The sequence below is a fragment of the Calliphora vicina genome, chromosome 5 (assembly GCF_958450345.1).
Source record: "Calliphora vicina chromosome 5, idCalVici1.1, whole genome shotgun sequence".
NCBI classification, from domain to species: domain Eukaryota; kingdom Metazoa; phylum Arthropoda; class Insecta; order Diptera; family Calliphoridae; genus Calliphora; species Calliphora vicina.
The window spans coordinates 48,621,320-48,643,077 of record NC_088784.1 but is presented as its reverse complement, the minus strand read 5'-3'; the positions used below and the strand labels follow the sequence as shown (position 1 = coordinate 48,643,077).

Below are 21,758 nucleotides of genomic sequence, written 5' to 3'. Positions count from 1 at the left end.
TCCGAGTTTTACACCGAATTTTTGAATTTTTTTCTTTACAAACCATCTGCTGAAAATTTCGAATCGAATAAAAAAAAATCAGCCAAATGAAAGTTGTAAAATTGGGTAAATAATGGTACTTTTTTCGATATCTTAAAAAAAATCCCTATTTAAATACTGTTTTTTAAACATTTGCAATATACCTAACCTAAATAGAAATGCGAGTAAAATATGAGTAAACTAGCTCTTTTTGCTCAATATTTGGTCAGAAAAAATTCGTATAACATTGTTATTATTCATTCGAAATTATTGTTTTATACCTTGTTAGAAAGATATTTTTTTCTAGAAGCTTAGGTATATTTAAAATATCTGAAAAACAATATCTAAATAGGGAAGATATCGAAAAAAGTACCATTATTTACCCAATTTTACAACTTTCAATCGATTTCCGGCACATGTTCTAGTTATCCGATTGCACTTAAATTTTGCAGTAGTTAGTTTTATGCTAATGAACAAAATAAGACCCATCCAAAGCGAATCTATTTTTAAGGGCATGTCTAATGTACATATATAGAAGATATAGAATGAGTTAAAATTGTTGTGCATCAATATTTTTATTAACTTCATTACATATTTGCCATAACATGTTATGTTTTAACTGCATTATTTAAACCCATCTCACTTAGTATTTTTAAAGCATTCTTTGCAGCATCTTCTTGAGATTCGTTTGCATTAATTCCAACTCCATGGCAAATTTGTGGTGGATTAGTTGAAAGCATTACTATTGTAAGGAATTCATTGTGATTGCCCTTTGGATAATCCGAAAAGTCGACCTGAAATTAATAGCTATTAGTGGTTAAGTTTATTATAATATTTATTGTTCAAATCTTACTTCAAACCCTAAGAGCTTTGCTAAATACAGCAATTGATCTTTCATATGTAGATTTTGACTTTTCGGCGATGTATTTGTGAGACTTGAAGAATTGCCGCTATCCTTTGAAACTTCGGCATCAAATGAACTTTTGATGTTTTTATAATTTGGAGAAGTTGAACTGGAATCAACATTTTCCACATGTTCATGCATAGAATATGTTTCCGTATTGGGTTCCACATTGTTAACAACTAAAAATAGCAATAAAAATATTCATATAGTATTGAATAATAAACAAATTATTTGTAAATTAAAAAAAAGTTTATACACTCATAAAAAAAAATTGAGTAATCCGTACTTAAATCAATCCGGAGCGGTGTCAATAGTAGGGTAAGTACGGATTTTCTTAAACCGAGTACATAATACTTGATTCAAGTACGGATTCATCAAGCCCAAAAATCTTAATTTTAGCTATCCCTAAGTACGGCAGAGATTGAATTAATCTTAAAATGAGCATGTTTCAAGAATTCTAAACTTGTTTTAAGCACGAATTCATACGTGATATAATCCAAAAATCGGATTAATTTAAGAATGTCCGAGATTGAATTAATCGCAAAATGAGCTTGTTTCAAGCACGAATTCGTACTTGATATAATCCAAAAACAGGATTGATTTAAGCTCGAATTCGTACTTGATGTAAGCCATACTAAGATTGATTTAAGAAAAACACATTATTTTTTATTTTTAATAAATTTTATTTTGTTTTAAAAATTTAATATTTAATAATACTTGCAATATGAGATTAAAAAAAATATACAATTTAACAATTTAACGCTCGTTTGCCACGGAAGTCATCTTATTCAATTAGCCAGTTGTCACCTTTGGATTGGAGAGAAATTGTGTCGCCATCGACGCCAAACTATAGAATAAGATTAAGATTTATTAAATTATATTTGCAAAAATCAGTATTATTAAATGCTTAACAGTATTTTTTCCACTTAAAAGCTTCTTCCTAAATTCGATACGAAGACCAAGAGGAGGTTTTGCTTCCTTAATGTTTTCACCTTTCATATATTGCAAGCTGTTGTATGTTACCTAAGAATGTATAATATTGTTACGAAATTGTACTTGAATTCAAATATAACGATTTTAAGGGCTGATTTAAAAGTAGCATAATGCTTTCAAATAACAGTGCTGTAATAGCAAACTGTAACATATCTGTAGGCATTATTAAATAAAAGATTTCAGTTGACCATTGATCTAAGTTGGCAACGATGTATGCTGCGACCGTACATTCAAATATTCAGTTAAAGAATGTACAAACCGCTGTCGATATATTTACAGACATTTTAACAAACGCCGTTAAAGTGTCCACGCCCCCAGTCACCCTGGGGAATTACAGACATTCAAAATGTCCTAAAAACATTGAGTCTCTTATCAAAGAAAAGAGAACACTCAGACGTCAATGGCAACAATCGCGATCTCCGAACGTAAAGGCTAAACTTAATCAGTGCCAAAGAAGACTTCACGTCGCCTTAAAGATTAATAAAGAATCTAACCTGAGAAATTATCTTAGAAACTTAGACCCTACTAAGAACACAGAATATAGTCTCTGGAAAGCTGTGAAAAATATGCAATGCCCTATTGTATATGAGTCGCCCATACGCCTTCAGAACGGAGAATGGGCAAAAAATACTTCAGAAAAAATCGAAGCATTTGCCAATCACTTGGCAAATGCAAATTCATATATTAGAGATAATGTCATAAATAATGTGGTGCCAGCCCCACTAAAATTCCGGTTCTCTGCCGTGAGGACGACGGTCAAAGGTCTTAAGGCTGGAAAATCTCCTGGTATAGATAAAATTACTACCACGATGATAAGTAATCTGCCCAACTCAGCACTGAGAATTATTTTGTTCATATTTAACTCAATACTACGTATTGGATAATTCCCATCCTCATGGAAAATATCTGATATAGTTATGATACCGAAACCGGGAAAAGATGTCACTCAAGTGACATCATACGGTCCCATTAGCCTATTGTCAATATTCTCAAAACTTTTTGAAAAGATATTACTTGAGAGACTTATAGTGCACCTTGACGAAAATTGCATTATTCCTGACCATCAATTTGGTTTCAGAAGGAAACATAGTACTATCGAACAGGTACATCGGATAACTACACTTATTCGGAAAACATTCGAGAGCAAGCAGTATTGTTCCGCATTATTTATTGACATATCTCAAGCCTTCGATAAAGTCTGGTACGATGGACTAATACTCAAAATTACTAGATTACTACCTGCGAACGTACATAAACTGCTTAAAAATTACATACAAGGAAGATCTTTCCAAATCAGATCAAAGGATGTGATCTCAACACGTCGAAAAATATCCGCTGGTGTACCACAGGGAAGTATTCTAGGGCCGTTCCTATATATTTTATATACTGCAGATATGCCCACGAGCGCACTGACTCACACATCTACATTTGCGGATGATACCGCTTTTTTAAGTACACATGAAAACCCAGCAATAGGTTCTGAACACCTCCAGTCTCACATCGGAGATTTGGAAAAATGGCTGGACAAATGGAAAATTAAGGTCAATGCAACAAAATGTATTCACGTTACATTTACTTTAAAACTAGAAAGTTGCCCTTCCATACAGATAAATAATATCAAAATCCCAGAACAGAGCCATGTGCGATATCTCGGTATCCATCTTGATCGCCGTTTGACATGGTCCCACCATATTGAAGCCAAGGTTACGCAAATAAAATTAAAGTCAGTCCAACTGTACTGGTTAATTGGCCCACGGTCTGCTCTAGACTTGGAATACAAAGTGCTTTTGTACAAAACAATTATAAAACCGATATGGCTATACGGCATTCAGCTATGGGGAACAGCCTCCTCATCTAACGTTGAAAAATTGCAAAGCAGTCAGCACTGTTAAGGACAATAACAGGTGCCCCATGGTGTACATTCGCAATAGTAATATCCATAGGGATCTCAATGTCCCCATAATACGCGAGGAGATCAAACTCTCCAGTCTAAAATACATTTCAAAACTAATGGATCATCCAAACCCCCTCGCCAGGGAGTTGATGTCATTTGAGGGTCATAGACGACTGAGGCGATTGGAAACACTGGATCTGGCCAGATAATCATTTAACGAGCACTCATGTTGGATATTGCAGCGGCAATAACAATTTTAGTTTTAGTTTAGGTTAAGATTTGAATACTTATTTGTAAATTTCTAATAAGAAAGATTCAATAAAGAAAAAAGATACTAAAAAAATATATAATAAAAGAACATTGTAGAAAGTACACCACAGATGGCGTATGTATTAGTAAGATCTAGAATATTCGAACTTTGACAGTTAAAGAGCAATCTAGAGTGCAGATGGCAGTGTTATAAATAGTGGCAGAGGTTGCAGTCGTTAGTCAGTTCATCAGAGACGCTATTCGAATAAACATCAACTGAGTGCCTTAAAGTGTGCTGTATTTTTCAAGTGAATTCGTGTACATTATAAAGTGTCTGTAGAATTTATAAACGTGTATAAAAAACATTGAGTGACTATCTAATTCGGTGGTTGTTGTACATTTTAAATAAATAAAGAGTTGCTACAATTGTCAAACTACTAAACGGCTTTTATTTGCAATCAAAAGTATCCGGTTTATTTAAAGGAAATAAACAAACGTTTTGAAAAGGTTAAAACGTAACAATTGGTGTCAGAAGTGGGATTGCAAATTAATAAGCATGAAGTTTGAGGAACTAAAAGTTGAACGACTCAAGAAAGAATTGAGTAAGTTGGAGCTACCAACAGCAGGTAACAAGGCAGAATTGCAGAGAAGGCTCATAGATGAATTCAAGCGTCGTGATATTGACATCGGTACTTACGAATTTGAGTACAAAGAAGAAGCTGAGATATGTACCCGTTCAACAACGAGCAACATGGACTTAAACACAATGTTTGCCGCCATGATGGAGAAAATGAACAAAAATTCGAAACTTCTTGCTGAAGTTAAAGAAGAAAATAAAATAATGGAAATGAAACTTCAAGAAACTTCTAAAGTAAACAACGAGTACCTGGAAGCGAAATTGAACGAAAATTCTCGAACCATCTTAGAAAAAACTCAAGTAAACAAGGAGAAGCTGTTAGCTGAAGTTCAAGAAAGTTCTAGAGTCAATAATGAGAAATTATTATTTGAAGTTAAGGCTGAAGTTCAAGAAACTTCTAGAGTCAACAATGAAAAATTATTAGCTGAAGTTCAATTCAAAAGCGAGAAACTCCTAGCTGCAATAGAAGCGAAATTTCAAGAATCATCTAGAGTCACAGATATGAAAATTCAGGAAATGTCTGAAGCTTTTAACAGCAGAGTGGATGGTATTGACAAGAAGGTGTCAGATTTAGAAAATGGTGTTGATCAAAAACTACATGACCTAGAAACAAAGGTTAATAATCTTCAATGCCAAGATGGACCGGTACGAATTATTCCAGAATCCTCTAATAGAAAAAAGGCACCTAGTTTTGATGGCACCGCACCATTTAATGTGTTCAAGTTCCAGTTTGATACGGTTGCCATTAGAAACATGTGGAAAGACGAAGAAAAAGCTATCGAGTTGATTTTGGCTTTAAAAGGAAATGCAGCGGTAGTTCTTGAAAGCGTGCCAGTGAGTAACAGAAATTGTTACGATGACATAATGGAGGCGCTACAGTACGGTGGCGAACATAAAAAAGAATTATACCGAATGGAATTGCGTGGTAGAGTGCAGAAACCGAGCGTTTGCTACAGCTTACTTATCCAGGGGGAAAAAAACCCATTTTTGGACCATATCAAGATAGAGGCATTCGTCAATGGCATTCGCGATCCTGAAATAAAACATTTGCACTGGCGAAAGAAACGGCGAAAATAATTTCAAAGCCGCAAATATGCAAGGTGCGTAATATCGAGGTTGTTGCTGAAGATGAGAGAAATATAGTCGACGAATTAAAAAAGGTCTTGGAGGCGTTTAATGATAAGCATAGCATAGCCAGAGTAAAATGTTATAATTGCGATAATCTGGTCATATTCAGCGAAACTGCAAAGCACCGAGAAAACGAACCAGATCTGTTTCGCCTCCAAGAAACAACTAGCCGTCAAATCATCAATCGTCACAAGAATCACCTTTAAACTAAAACGAGCTAGCACTATGGGGCAAGAGCTAGCTCCCACATCTGAGGGCCCTACAATCTCCATATCAGTAATGCAGCAGAAAAATAGCAATCTTACGGCTAGTGGATACATCAACGGTCAGAAGCACATTTTTACTATATACACAGGAGCGTCGCAGTCCATCGTCAAGCCCGATTTAGCCAAAAACACAATTGAACCATTACGTGGGGTAAGTCTGCGCACAGCTACTGGGGAGCCAGCCTCTGTCTATGGTAAATTAAATGTGAAAGTAACCATTGCCAATGTTAGCGTTAATCATGTACTTATTGTTGCCAATATTGTGGACAAAGTAATCATTGGTGCTGATTTCATGATTACTCACGGCATTACTTTGTATATGGGACAAAAAGTTATGATTTAGCGAAATGTGGAAATACCCCTTGACGTCGGATATGAAAATAGGACTCAAGTGAGAAGGCTAGTTACCGTCGATCATCAGAAACTGCCACTACAGTCAGAAACTTTAGTGTGGGCTAGTATGGAGGGAGATTGTGAGGACAACAGTTTGTGGGTGGTAGAACCAATGGAAATAAAATGTGATCTTATAACAGCAAAAGCCCTCGTTAAGCCCTGCAACAACAGAATAGTTCCGGTAAGAGTGCTTAACCTCTCTAGCTCTGAAAAAGTCGTTAAGCCAAATTCCGAAATAGGTCGATGCACTTCAGCAGAGGCAGTAATCAATTGCGAGAAAAACCCGGAACCTGAAAAAGTCGCCAATAAATCCACCAAGGAACACGAGCTATTAGCGGAATATATGGGGAAATGGGTAGGAGGATTAGCGCCGCCTGATAGAAATAAGACTAAACAGCTTCTGAAGAAACATACCTCGGTCTTCGCCTTAAAAAGTCAAAGCCAAGGTAGAACGGCAATTGTAAAGCATCAAATAAATACTGGCGAAGCGAGGCCCATAAAGCAGGCGCCCAGAAGCATTCCTCTAGCAAAACGAAGTGAGGTGAAGAAGTTTGTTAACGAAATGCAGCGGGATGGAGTAATCGAACCATCTTCAAGTCCTTGGAGCTCGCGTGTTGTATTAGTTAAAAAGAAAGACGGCAGCACTAGGTTTTGCGTCGATTATAGAAAGCTGAACGACGTTACCAAAAAAGACGACACCCTGGACACATTAGCTGGAACAAAATGGTTCTCCACATTGGACTTGCAAAGTGGTTATTGGCAGGTAGAGATTGAAGAAAAAGACAAAGAGAAAACTGCGTTTAATGCTAGTGATGGATTATGGCAGTTTAATGTGATGCCCTTTGGACTCTGCAATGCTCAAGCCACATTCGAGCGTTTAATGGAACATGTGTTGAAAGGACTTCACTCGAAGACATGCTTGGTGCACCTCGATGACATAATTGTCATGGGGAAGTCTTTCGATGAACACTTGAAAAACCTTGAAGAAGTCCTTAAACGAATAGCAGCGGCTGGACTAAAACTTAGCGTAAAGAAATGTGCATTGTTCCAGAAAGAAGTTAAGTATTTAGGGCATCGCGTAACAGCAGACGGCATATCAACAGATGAGGATAAAATACGAGCCGTAAAGGACTGGCCTCGTCCGAGAAATCTTCACGAATTGCGCAGTTTTCTAGGCCGACGATTTGTACCGAATTTTGCCAGTGTTGCCGCAAGCCTACATGAGTTAACGCAGAAGTCGCGAGCGTTCCTGTGGAGTGAATCTCAAGAACAGGCATTCCTTCAGTTAAAGGAATTGTTGTGTACAGCACCAATTTTGGCATATCCCATCCCAGGGGCGAAGTTTGTGCTAGACAGCGATGCGAGTGGATACGGAATAGGCGGTGTACTTTCACAGGTGATCAACGGGACGGAAAAGGACATAGGCTACTACAGCCGAATACTTTCCAAACCTGAGAGAAATTACTGCGTAACGCGACGTGAACTCCTGTCAGTATTAGAGTGTGTGAAGCATTTCCACAAGTATTTGTATGGTCAGCACTTCCAACTGAGAACCGATCATTCTGCCCTCAGGTGGTTGTTGCAATTTAAACAACCTGAAGGGCAACTGGCTCGTTGGATTGAGCGGCTTCAGAGCTATGACTTTAGCATCGAACACCGGAAAGGTTTGAAAAACGGCAATGCGGACGCGCTCTCAAGACGGCCTTGCAACCTGGAACGTAAGCATTGCGCAAAAGCCGAGGAAAATGAATGTGTCATTGACGTTCGACTAATGAATATAGAGTCCTGTGCAGATTGGTCTGTATTGCAGAGAAATGACCCCATACTATCAAAAATAATATCGGCAAAAGAAGAAGGCAGAAGGCCAGCCCGCAATGAAATATCGGCCGAAGGTCCACTGATGAAATCATATTGGGCCCTATGGAATAGTCTACAATTGTTAAATGGCTGCTTATACCGCATATGGGAAAGCGCTGACGGTAAAACAGTGACAAATATAATTGTTGTATCATCCTCTAAAATAAACGAAGTAATGAAAGAGTTTCATGACGGTACCAGTGGTGGTCATCTTGGTGTGACAAAAACCTTAGAGAAGCTAAAACAACGTTTTTATTGGGTGGATTGTCAGCAAGCAGTAGCCGATTGGGTAGCCAATTGTCCACAATGCATAGCAGCGAAGGGCCCAGTAAGAAGAAGTCGTGGACAACTTCAGCAGTATAACTCAGGTGCGCCATTCGAGCGGATTGCGATGGATGTAGCAGGCCCTTTCCCTGTCAGTGATGCTGGAAACCGTTACGTTCTAGTGGTTATGAATTATTTCAGCAAATGGCCAGAGGTATATGCAATACCCAATCAGGAAGCTAAAACGGTTATAAGCGTATTTGTGAAGAACTGGTGTTCCACTGGAGGTGCTCTCGGATCAGGGTAGATATTTTGAATCCGCCGTATTCAAGGAAATGTGCGATTTATACGGACTAATAAAAACCAGAACAACGCCACTGCATCCTCAATCTGATGGCATGGTCGAAAGATTCAATCGCATACTGGAGGAATACTTAAGAAAAGTGGTCAGTGCACACCAGAAGGACTGGGATGGACACATACCAAAATTTCTATTGGCATACATGACTCGACCTCTCGAACACCTGCAAAAATTGTCTTCGGGACAGAACTCAAGTTGCCTGGTGATTTAGAATTCGGTATTAAGCCCTCATCAAATAATGAAAACACTTCCCAAGAGCAAGATGACCAGTGTTGCCACTTCATGTGTAATTACACATATTGTGTGTAATTTTAACTTGGATGTGTAGCCCATGTGTAATTGAGTGAATGTGTAATTTATGTGTAATTTTAAATTCCAATTATATCCAAAATATATTGTCAATGTATGTATTTTATCTATATTTTGGATTTTAATTGAATGAATGACTTATGGATTTCAGATTTCAAAACCGACTGAAATAAATATGTACATTTATATGAGGGAAAGTAGCTATATCCTCTATTTTAGTTGATAAATACAAATCCAGTATCTCTAAATGTATTCATATTTATTATATTGTACTCGCTTGTTACTCAGTATAATGGAATTATATGTACTAGGAAATCCCGGTGGCCGAAATTCAAAAACAATATGTTTTATTAATATTGGTGGACAATAACATACTTAAAAGTGTACCACAAAAAAACGTTTGGTCTATTTATATATAAGATGAAGATATGAATCAAGTTTGAACTAAATTAACATTAAGGTTTGCAGAAAAATACGATAAGTAATTTGGAGATTGCTATGTTTGGTTTTTCAGATGGATATTTCGGCGTTTGTGATAGTTTTGTTTGCGTAATATTGGTAACAGAAACTAAATTTTAGTTTATATACATATAAGACTTTTAACATGAAAAAAATATAAAACAACAAATACTATTCAATAAATGTACATTTTTACAAGTTATTACAAATTGTTATTGGAAAAACGTTAATTTTCGTTATCTTGGAAATTAACGTTTCTCCAATAACAATTTGTAATAACCAAAATCGAAAATTTGTATTTTTATAATTTTAAATTGTTTATAGAATAAGGGTAACGGTATTTACAGATAACGGTATAAACTATTATATCGGTAACGGTAATTGCAGTTATTTCGGGGTAACGTTAGCCAATTTTAAGAAAAAAAAACAAGAACGTAGGAATTTGTGTGAGAAAAATTTATTCACCCCTATCGGCAATAACATGTGAAATTTTGTTCCCATGAAATATCCATTTCCCTCGAAGGGAAAATTGCTATCGGGAATATCACGATGAACTTTACATTCACAATAGTTGATTTTGTTCGTAGCAGCTGTTTATTGTTTACAAAATTCCATCTAAAAATTTCACAACAAGGGGAATTTTTTCACGTGAACAAAGTTGATGAACAAAAAAAGGAAAAGGGAAAATATTTCATGTGAAATATTGATTCGAGATAGGGGTGATTTACAAATTGTTTTCAGTTATTTTTTATACCCGTAAGAACCGTTTTGAGTTAATGATATTGTCTGTGTGGTTTCTGGTTTGTGTTTTAAATAATAAACAATAAAATTGACTTACTATTTTGGAAGCTTTATTTCAAATTTATAACTACAAATTTTAAAAATATAAACGTTACAAGATTTTATGGTAAAGTATTTACTGGGAAGGAAAATGATCAGAGCTATAATTTTTAAACAAATAGTAAAAAATATTTATCTTTGAATCTGAAAACAAAACTGATTTCAAAGCACTTAATATAAATTAGAAATAAATTAAAATGGACATGATTAATAATTGTTAAAGGCGTATTTGGGATTGACATATTTGACTGATCTCAAGAATTCATTAAATTAGAAAAGTTCACTAAAAAATCCAATTCCTGGATAAATTAAAATCACCGCAAGTGAAAATTGTCCATTTACAATAAAGTGAACGTATTTGGTCCAAACATTCCAGAGTTCACTGTGACAAACCTTTTAATTTAGACAATTTCTCCTATTGAAATCACGAAAATTTATTTACATGTGTAATTTTTTCTCGTATGTGTAATTTTGGCATGAGGCATGTGTAGTTTATAATTGTCTTGGTGGCAACACTGAATATGACCTTAACGAACTTCACGAATTCGTACGCAGACGAATAAAAATGACCGGCAGTGTTGCCAGGAGCTGGCGAAAAATGAAGCTATATTGGCTTCAAAAAAAGGCCAGAAAAACCGCTTTAGAAAAAAAGCCAAAAAAAGCTAAAATATTATAAATTAAGAATTTTGGTTTATATTTATTTTTAAATAAAAAATTAGAAAATATGTTCATAAAATTCATCTGCTTTACTTAAAGGAAGTACTAAAAAGTTAAATACTAGATTAACCATGTCAGAAAATGGACATTGTTGGTTCTATATTTGTCCATTTGTAGTTTAATATATTCTGCCCCTGAGCCTTAAGCTTCGTAATTTTTATGTGTTATGTGATTATGTCACTATCAATATGACATAATCACATAATCACAAATTTTTTATTTTTTTTTTTAAATATTTTTTTTCGAAAGATCGAAGAAATAGCTATCTATACTATTTGGAACACATTTTGCTAAGAACAATAGGTAATAAGTTACATGGATAAGAAAAAACCCCTGTTTGACCAAATTGTCAAAATTTTACCCCCTATAACTCAGAGAGTTCTCGACCGATGTTGTTGAAAAATTGTGTCTGAGTTACTATCCAATAGAGCTAACCTTGGTGCAAATTTCATCCCGATCGGAAGACATCGATTTCAAAAGTTGGTTCACTTGACATGAAATCCCCCATATACAAATTATTTATTGACTATAAAATATTTTGGACTGGAACTCACAAAAGTTGGTAGAAGGGTTTATTTTCATATACAACTTGTTTATGACCATTTTCATCACGATATTAATTATTATAAGCCAATTGGACTAGGGACAAATGTAGCCCGATTTCCGCAATACTTTGCAGTATAATTTCGGAGTACTTAGAACTTATTTTGTGCACAATTTTTTAAGGATTGGCGCATATTCAACATATTTATGACTGCTCAAATAGTATTCCGGGAGACAATTGTATGGGGCTAGGGGAAATCATGGACCATTTTCAATACCAAACAAACCATATATTTGTGGATAATTTTAGCCAGCTGGCTTCTTTCGTTTGTGCCCTATCGTGTTTTTAACAGACAGGCCGACATTTTTTGTAATATAATAAAACAATACTTTTTATTTTTAATATTAATATAGGGATGGAGCAAACATTTTCGACAAAAGTTGTGCAGTTTCAATTGCAAATAACTTTTAAACTTCATTACCAATTTTTACACGATTGGTCTCATAGTAAGGGCAATGTCCGCTTTCCTAAAAATCCTCTTGCTATGAACATGGCATATGTACTCAATACAAAAGTTATAAAATTTTCAATTTTGTTATGGATTTATCACGGTTAAATTTATTTTAATTCAATGCATTAGTTTTTGCTTTGTTATATTTTTTCTTATTCATATTAACGAAATAAATAGTTTTTATTGTTGAATTTTATGTTTTTGACGTTTAACTAAAATCCCGAAGTCCCGAAAAATCCCGAAATCCCGAAAAATCCCGGGATCCCGAAAAATCCCGGGGTCCCGAAAAATCCCGGGATCCCGGGATTTACATTTCTAAAATCCCGAATCCCGGGATTTGTAAAACCCAGTCCCGTTTGGCATCCCTAGTTTCCACATAGAAATTCATTAAATTTTGTTAAAATTTAACAAAATGTCAATAAAAATAAATTAATAAAATAAATTATATATAGTGATGTTTATTTTATGACAGAATATTCGTCATTCGAATACTTTTAATAATAATTGAAATAAACTATATAAAAAAAGTTTGTACATTAATACATTTTAGCTTAATATAAATTTACTAGAATTAGATATACATTTTTTCTTTAAAAATTAGTTGTTATCTTCAAAAATTTATTATTACTAAAAACAATCAATGAAAAATAGAAAATTAACGAATATTTTATCCTAATTGAAAGCAACACTAACAACGAAAAAGGGGAAATAAATGAGAAGCATTGCCAGCTTAGACAAAAATCAGTACATTAGTTATTATACCTTTAACAAACGTTTTTGCATACAATACTTTTATAAATGGGTTTTAAAGCTAAAGTGTTCGTTAACAAAATTGTGTTTTAAATCTACAATAAGGTTTTTTTTGCATAAGACTGTTTAGCTTTATAAACCTTTCATAAAAGTATTCTATTCATAAACGTTTGATAAAGGCACAATAACTAATGTACCTACTGTTTTTTGTCTAAGCTGGCAATGCTTCTCAGTTATTTCCCCTTTTTCGTTGTTAGTGTTGCTTGTCATTAGGATAAATTATTCGTTAATTCTATTTTTATCCATTGTTTGTTTTCAGTAATAATACATTTTTGAAGATAAAAACTAATTTTTAGAGAAAAAATCTATATTTGATTCTAGTAAATTTATATTAAGATAAAATATATTAATATACAAACGTTTTTATATATTTTATTTAAATTTTTATAAAGTATTCGTATGACGGATATTATGTGATAAAATAAGCATCACTATTTTATAATTTGTTTTATTAATTTATTTTTATTGTCATTTTGTTAAATTTTAACAAAATTTAAAGAATTTCTAATAGGAAACACATAACTTTAATTCCAGAGTGGGTATGTTAGATTTTTTGGATCCTGTTTCATAATGTTTACTCATTTTATTACTACATGGCGTTACAGGTTAAACGAAAATGACAAAAATGGCAATCAAACGCACTTGCGAACCTCATGTAGCTCACTGCCGGAGGAATATGAAACAAAATCATATATTATCAAATTGGGATTTATTCCCCGGCTACAATAAACATTTCAAATTTATGAATGTTTTATAGCAGACTTAAAACACTATTAAACGCTTATGAATACAAATTATTGAATTTTTTTCTTATTTACGAAATATTATAAATATTTAATGGCGTAAGGTGTTACGCCGAAACTTATTTGCAAATATTTAATAACGTAAAGTTTTACGTCGAAACATATTTAACTCGGCATATTTATCTTCACTCACTTGTAAACTGTATCCTATGAAGATAATATGGATATATTTTAAGTAAGAATTAACTTTTGTTGTAATATTTCAAAATATGTTAATTTTGTACCTACATTTCTTGTTCTAGTGGCCTGAGACACGTTAATGGCCTGGCGATTTTTTAATAACTTTAATATTTTTTAACCAAGTTTTGTCTTTTCTATCTTATTAGAACGACAATTACGTACACATTTCGATTCTTTTAAATTAAATTGCAGAAATAATTATTTAATGGTAAAAATTTAAAAAAATAACTTAAAAAAAATGCATTTTTCCCCCTTGTAAATGCATGTCAAAACTAAATCGAAAGTCGGCACGGGTTGCCCTTCTTAGAACAAGCTAAACATTTTTTTGGTTGTATTTTAGGTCATTACATGAATAACAATTATTGAGAGTAGACTCACATGTAAATCTTAACCCTTTCAGACATTTTGTCCAATATATTGGATATTTGGATTTTTCCCCTTAAAGTCATGTAGCGTTAATGCGAATGGATAGATTTTTATAGTTAATATCGTTATCAAAAGAGTGTTTACTAGATTGTATATATATGCGATTTAAACATCTAATTTTTCATTGGTTTTTAAGTTATTTTCATAAGTTCCTTAGCGTTCTATAAGTATGTGTTAGACATTGTAATATTCAGTACTAGTTTAAAATGATAATTACATTATTTTAAACTCTAAAAAAACGTGTAAGTATTAATTGAGTATTAGTTTAGCTATTTGTGTATTAATTGCAATTAATTACATTAATTTTTTAAAATTTATTTCTGAGATACATGTCTTTTAAGAAAATTCGTTCAATATATTTGACCTAACCTGGCAGGCAGGTGGGACGATTTACCTGTAATTTGACTTCATATTCTTAATTAGCAGCCTCAAATTTGCTTACACTGAAATTTTCAGTTTTCTATCTCAACTAATTCTATTAAATGTCTGAAAAGGTTAATAACAAATAGACATCAGTATAAATAAGAGCTCGTTGGCTTAGTGATTAGCACATTTGACTATAAAACGAGGTTTTATGTGTTCAACCCTGCTCTCTGAATTTTTTTCCTCTTTTTTTCGTGACCCTACCTTAAGTTAGGTGCAGAACTGAAATATTTTCAAATACAGGTATCTCGTAAACTATAGGAGATAATATACAGCATGTCCTTTTTTGTAGATCTATTTTAGTATTGTAGATTCCATATACATACAAATATTTTAAATCGAATCGAAAACAAACATTTAGCTTCGGGGTTTTCAGCCCCAGGATCCTCGCCTGACTTCATATGTATATGTTTTTTTTTAATTTACCTTCTTTCCGGCTTTTAATTTCTGAAAATGTATCTGATACTGGCACGAAATTATTGTTTCCACCCTTTGATATACTACCACTTTCAGAAACTCCCGAAGAAAGTTTATCACTTCCAGTAACGGCAATCAAAAAATCTGCAAAATATGAAAACAAAAACATAGTGTAAATAATTATATATAAAATTATACAACTTTGTGTTACAAAGCAAAATAACGTGCCCTATTTATCAACAAAAAAAATAATTAGTATGGATTGGTACTATTGGCTAAAATAATTTTGCTTAAACATTGTTTTAAATTAAATACACTCATACACTTTTATTTTGCTGGTCAATTCACAAGATATCTTATCAGTCATATTGTCGTAATGTTCTAATATATCAAGACTCGGCAGCTCGGCTCAACCGACTCTTAGGCATTCGGCGCAGGTCTATGGTGGTTGGTTACGATAACACAATAAACATAGCATACAGAGTAGTATTATTTTAGGACATTTTTTGCTCGAAAAACAACAAAAACCATTGTGAAATATTAGGACATTATGACAATATGACACGATAAGAGACCTTGTGAATTGACCATGTATGTTTTTAAAAAGTTGTATTGGTTTACAGCAGAGACCGGCAACACATGCGATTGGTCAGTTGTTGCAAGAGCGAAAAATAAGAAAAGAGAAAAATTTATACTCTCATATTCACTACAACACAGGCATGGAAATTTTAATTTTGAAATGGTGGTATTTTAATTAAAAATAATATTTTTAAATTTAAAATTTGTAAATTTCTGTTAGACTTCTTTACTTATATTGATTTAAGAAATCATTTTAGATTAAAATATGTTTATTTAGCAAAAGTTTATAATTATAAAAACGTACACCATACGTTGATGTTAAAAAATATTAAGTTTTCCATCCCTGCATTAGTAATCTTCATGTACAAAAGCAAGAAACATGCGACAACACAACCTTCTTCAATGAACGCTCAAACGAGACTGAATGAGTTTTTAATACGTGTGAGCAGGCTTGCCAGTATTGGGGATTTGTCCCCAAATATGGGGATTTTGTAATGATTTTGGGGACATAAAATTTCGTTTGGGGACTGGGGATTTTGTTGGGGATATATTAAAATATTTCGGGGATTTTATGGCGATAAATTATTTAGGATAGGTTTGTTTTTAGTACCGGTAATAGTAATAAGTTATCAATAATTGAACTTTATTTCAGGTTCTTTGAATTGAAAATGGAGATGTTTAATGCTATTAAATGTGCGTATAATAACACTTACCCCCAGTAACACGAAGTCTGGTTATGTGTTAACTAATAGTTATACTGACAGTTTTCATACAAAAATAATTTTAACCGACAGTATAACTGCTTGTTAACGCTTAACCAGGCTTCGTGTTAATGGGGGTTAATATGTTACAATCTTTAAATCCGAATCAGTATCTCCAAAAAGTTGTCTAATTGTGGAATTTTATGTGCAGATCACAACAAATTTAGATGGTAAGGTTAAATTGAATTTACAATCGGTTATTCTCAACTCGGTTTATGCAAAATCTTTGGATGAATATTATCAAAAGTAACTTTGACTAATTTATAAGAATTTTGGTTTGAAGGAACTTTCTTAATATTTTAACAACTAATTTGATCGGGTATTGGCCAATTAATTTAATATGAAGTTTAGTTTTTGTGAAAATTTCAAGAAAAACAATATTTGGGGATATTTTTAATTTTGATTGGGGACAGACATCAAAAGTACCTGGCATCTCTGCGTGTGAGTACGTTGTTGTAAATTTAGTAACGGCCGAAAAGTAATGCCCATAAAGCAGTGGTACGCAAAAAGAGGCATTTAATTTGTGTGCTCTTTTGGGTAAAAAATAAAATATCCACAACAACATCAAGAAACTGAATGAATTCAGTTCCTTACCAACACTTGTTGTAATCGAACACTTTAACCGCAGTGCGCTTTTGCTATTTATTCTTCTATAGATTTTTTGTGTTGCTATACGTAAAGTAACGTTTTTTTTATACATGCTTTAGTGTTAAGTATTAAATATGTGAAAAATTCCACGTTTTTGGTACAATAGATTAATAAATTGTTGTATTAATCGGAGATAGTGACTCTATATACTTGTTGTGATTTTAAAATTCTTGAAATATAGAATAAGTGTTCGGTATGGATGATGAAGGCCGACCGCCGGTGCTCTCAAAACGCCCTCGTGAGGGTAGTTCTAAATCTGGTGAAAATAAACAATTAAAAAATAATAATGGTGATCCATGCACAAATCCTGAAAATTCAAATTTGTCAACTGATAGTGGCAGTCAGTCGTCGCATCTAACTAAATCGGATGGTAGCAATGATCTGGAAAGCGGCAACTCAGAAGGTAACAAGACCACACATGCCGATATTATCAACTGGTATCCGACAAACCACACTGAACCTTTTAATGTTCTGGTCCAATCAGCTGAGAAATTATCAAATTCTAGGAAGAACATTGAACTGTTTTTACATGAGAAATTAAGGAAAATTGATCTCTCTCTAAATGTCATCATTAAGGAGGTTGGTTTTAATATTTTCCGCCTCACTTTTAGGAACGCAGAGAATGCTAATAAGTTCATACTAAATGAGAAGCTCAAACAAATTATATATATATAAGATATAAGGTATATAAGATTCGGCACAGCCGAATATAGCTCTCTTACTTGTTAAAGTATACAATGAATTTTCAATATTGAAATACAATGAAATTCATTAACTTTTTTTTTCAATCCAAAAGTATCTGCAGGGGAATATGAATTGCAATGGTCAAAATTAGCATATATCACATGGACTCAGATCTTTAAAGGTGAAATTCCAACAAAATTTGTTGGATTTTTGGCCACAAGTATACAATTATTGAGATGCAGGTGGAACATTTCACTTTAAAGACTTAGCATTGGCCGTTCGTAATATGTTAATTTTAACAACCAGATTCATTTAAGAATATTAAGTTATATGAATGTTAATAAATTTTGTTGCAATTCATTTCAGCCGACAGATAAAATGTTAAAAAAGTTTAATTCTAATACAATGTATACTTTTATATCAATTTAATATAAATAACTAAATAATAACTAGATTTAAACCGAAATAAATTTAGTATGTATATATTTTACAATATAAAACTAAAAAAAAATATTTTGGCGATATTTGGCGATTTTTCGTTTAGCTTTTGGCGATGGAGGTAAAAAAAAACTGACAACCCTGGTCTTGACGTTATATCTGTTTATCGGTATAAGAGATCTGATGGTTCGGGAAATCCAATGCCATCTTCTACCATTAAAGTTGGCTTTGGCTCTCTTGCTTTTCCCAAGACCAAGGTTGCCAACTCTTCAGCTCAGAAAATGGCTAGATTTTGAATTAAAAATGGCTAAAACCCAAAAATAACTGAATACAAATTCATAAATATTACATTTCTTGCCCCCATTGCCACGAAGTCTGGTTATGTGTTAACTTATAGTTATACTGACAGTTTTCAAAAAAAATTTTACCGACTTCGTGTTAATGGGGAAATTTCTGGGCACTTACAATCAAAATCGGATCCATTGAAGAAATGCAAAATTGATTTTTGAATATGCCTGATGTGTTTGCTTTGGAAACAATTTCGAAGATTGATTTCATAAAACCAATAATATTCTCATCAAATAGAGTTGTGTAGCTCATAAATGACCTAGTTCAATTGAACTATTCACTCAACTGAGCGAAGTGAATCATTCATCATACTGAGCGTTTTCAACTGAGCGGTTTCGTTTTATGCTCATGTTTCTTTCAGTACTCATGAAAGAGCTGCACAAGCACATTCATTTGTCATCTTCAATGTTTCACATGTTTCACTTTACTCGTCAATTCTGTAACATTCTTTCGCTCACTGACATTGTAAAGTGAGTGAGTATTGTGTCCTACAAAAATAAAACGATCATTCGAATGTAGGTTTGTTATGTATGTATATGATCGTATGCTGCCGCGAATATATTTTTGCTTTGATATGATACAACGTTTGTATGAACTGTTTCAAGAATTATTAGAGTTATTCAAATTGCTTTTGTTTTCATGAAGGAATTTGTATATGTGTGAGTGTGAATTTATTTATGGTATGGTGATGTAGAATGAAATAAAGAAAGAGTATTGCTACAGTTTGTAAGTATATTTCATAAAATAATAATGAAAAAGGGAAATAATAATTGTAATTGAAAGTACTATACTATTTCAAAAATACATTAGTGGGATTATATCTACCAAAAAACATAATTAAAAAAATACAAAGTACTGATATTCTTAATTAAATTAGCAATATTATTTCAATCACTTTTTTTTAGAAAACATATATTTATGTACTTTTTTACTATAGTGCTACATCAACAGAACATTTGTCAGCTGCCATGAGCGACCTATAGTGGGTTTTCGCTGTTTTTTGGAATGACAGTTTTACGTTATTTTTTATTTCGTAAAACAATAAAATCTTATTCCTTAAATTCAGAAATTCTATTTATATATTGTTATATCATAAAATAATTAAGTTAATGTTGAAAATATTTTTATACAAATTGTATCACAAAACTATTTTTCTTTCGCATTTTTAGTAGAAATTTTGTTTATCATATATATAAGTTGTAAAAGTCAGGTAAAAAATATATATTTTGCCAATTAATAACTAACATTATGTAAATGAGAAAACCCCTAAAAAAATTGCAACAATATTAATTTTGGTTTAGTTATTGTCACATTTTTATTTTGGATCACAATTATCAGATCATTAAAATAGTTTTCCTTTTTATACCCTTCAGCTTCGTGAGAAGGGTATATATAAGTTTGTCATTCCGTTTGTAATTTCTACATTTTTCATTTCCGACCCTATAAAGTATATATATTCTGGATCCTTATAGATAGCGGAGTCGATTAAGTCGATTTATATTATCAATTTTCTGAAGGCCCCAGATATCTCCGGGATCCAAATCTTCAACAATTCTGTCAGACATACTTTCGAGAATTTTGCTATTTAAAATCAGCAAAATCCGTCCATAAATAACGGAGATATGAGCAAAAATCCGAGACAACCTCTGAAAATTTAATCAAAAAACACAATGTATTGCATGCTTTGACAAAAAAACAACAAAACGTATGCTTGGATGTGCAAGCTTTGTGTATTTTGTTTTTTTTTGTGTTTTGTTTCTTTTGGCGTTGTTGTTGTTTTTTATACAACTAAAGTTTAGTTTGGTTGTGTGTTGGTTTTTTTGACAAAAAAACAACAAATCGTATGTTTGGATGTGCATGCTTTGCGTATTTTGTTTTTTTTTTTTGTTTTGTTTCTTTTGGCGTTGTTGTTGTTTTTTATACAACTAAACTTTTGTTTGGTTGTGTGTTGGTTTTTTTGACAAAAAATCAACAAATCGTATATTTGAATGTGCATGCTTTGCGTATTTTGTTTCTTTTGGCGTTGTTGTTGTTTTTTATACAATTAAACGTATGTTTGGATGTGTGTTGGTTTCATTGCCTTGCGTATTTTGTTTTTGTTTTTTCTTTTGGTGTTTTGTTTCGTTTGGCGTTGTTGTTGATTTTTGTGTTCTTGATAAATTTAGGATGCTGTACGCTTAAAGTGGGCAATATACATACATATATACTAATTATAAAAAATAATAATGCATCCACAACGAAGGTGAAGGGTATATAAGATTCGGCATAGCCGAATATAGCACTCTTACTTGTTTTGTTTTATTTCCTAGTTCAAATTCCAGTTAATATCTTGAGTTTTTTGTGAATTTTATTATTTTGTGGTAAAAGAATACCTTATAGTTAGTGAATGTTCTGCTTAAAAAATATTGTCTAAACATTTGGTTAGCATCGGAAATTAGAAATAATAAAAAATTAACTTATTTCTCCGCAAAAATATTAGTTTAAATAAAATACAATTTGATTTTTTCAAATTTTAATCAATTATTTCACGCATAAATCTTATTATATAGTATAGTTATAGTTATAGTTACTCTTAACTATTCTCTAAATACAAATTAATATGAAATTTTATCAGATGGTGAGTATGTAACACATTTCCCTACCATACAATAGAAGCTACACGATAACATCAGAAACAGTGATGATGAGATAAATAGGAGGGTAACTCGCATCAAATAAAGTAAAGTGGCTGCAGGACGCCCAAAACCACATTTCTCGAATTTACAACCAACAACAATTACCCCGTCTTGTCCGGTATTTAATCACCCTAAACATGATAAAGTTACTGAAGTTGAAAAAATTGTAACAAATTTTATTCAGCAATTATCGTCCATTCTACCCCAAATAAACAATGCAGA

General features: G+C 32.8%; 1 protein-coding gene across 1 annotated transcript in view; it reads right to left on the bottom strand.

The window, feature by feature from the left end:
• Positions 1-574: 574 nt before the first annotated feature.
• stau (double-stranded RNA-binding protein Staufen) overlaps positions 575-21,758 on the bottom strand; it is a 261,511-nt gene continuing 240,327 nt past the window's right edge. The window contains exons 6-8 of the mRNA XM_065511992.1: positions 15,413-15,547; positions 872-1,101; positions 575-812 (exon numbers count right to left, since the gene is read on the bottom strand). Coding sequence (XP_065368064.1) covers positions 627-812; positions 872-1,101; positions 15,413-15,547 — 551 coding nt within the window. The 3' untranslated portion in view covers positions 575-626. The remainder of the gene's footprint in view (positions 813-871; positions 1,102-15,412; positions 15,548-21,758) is intronic.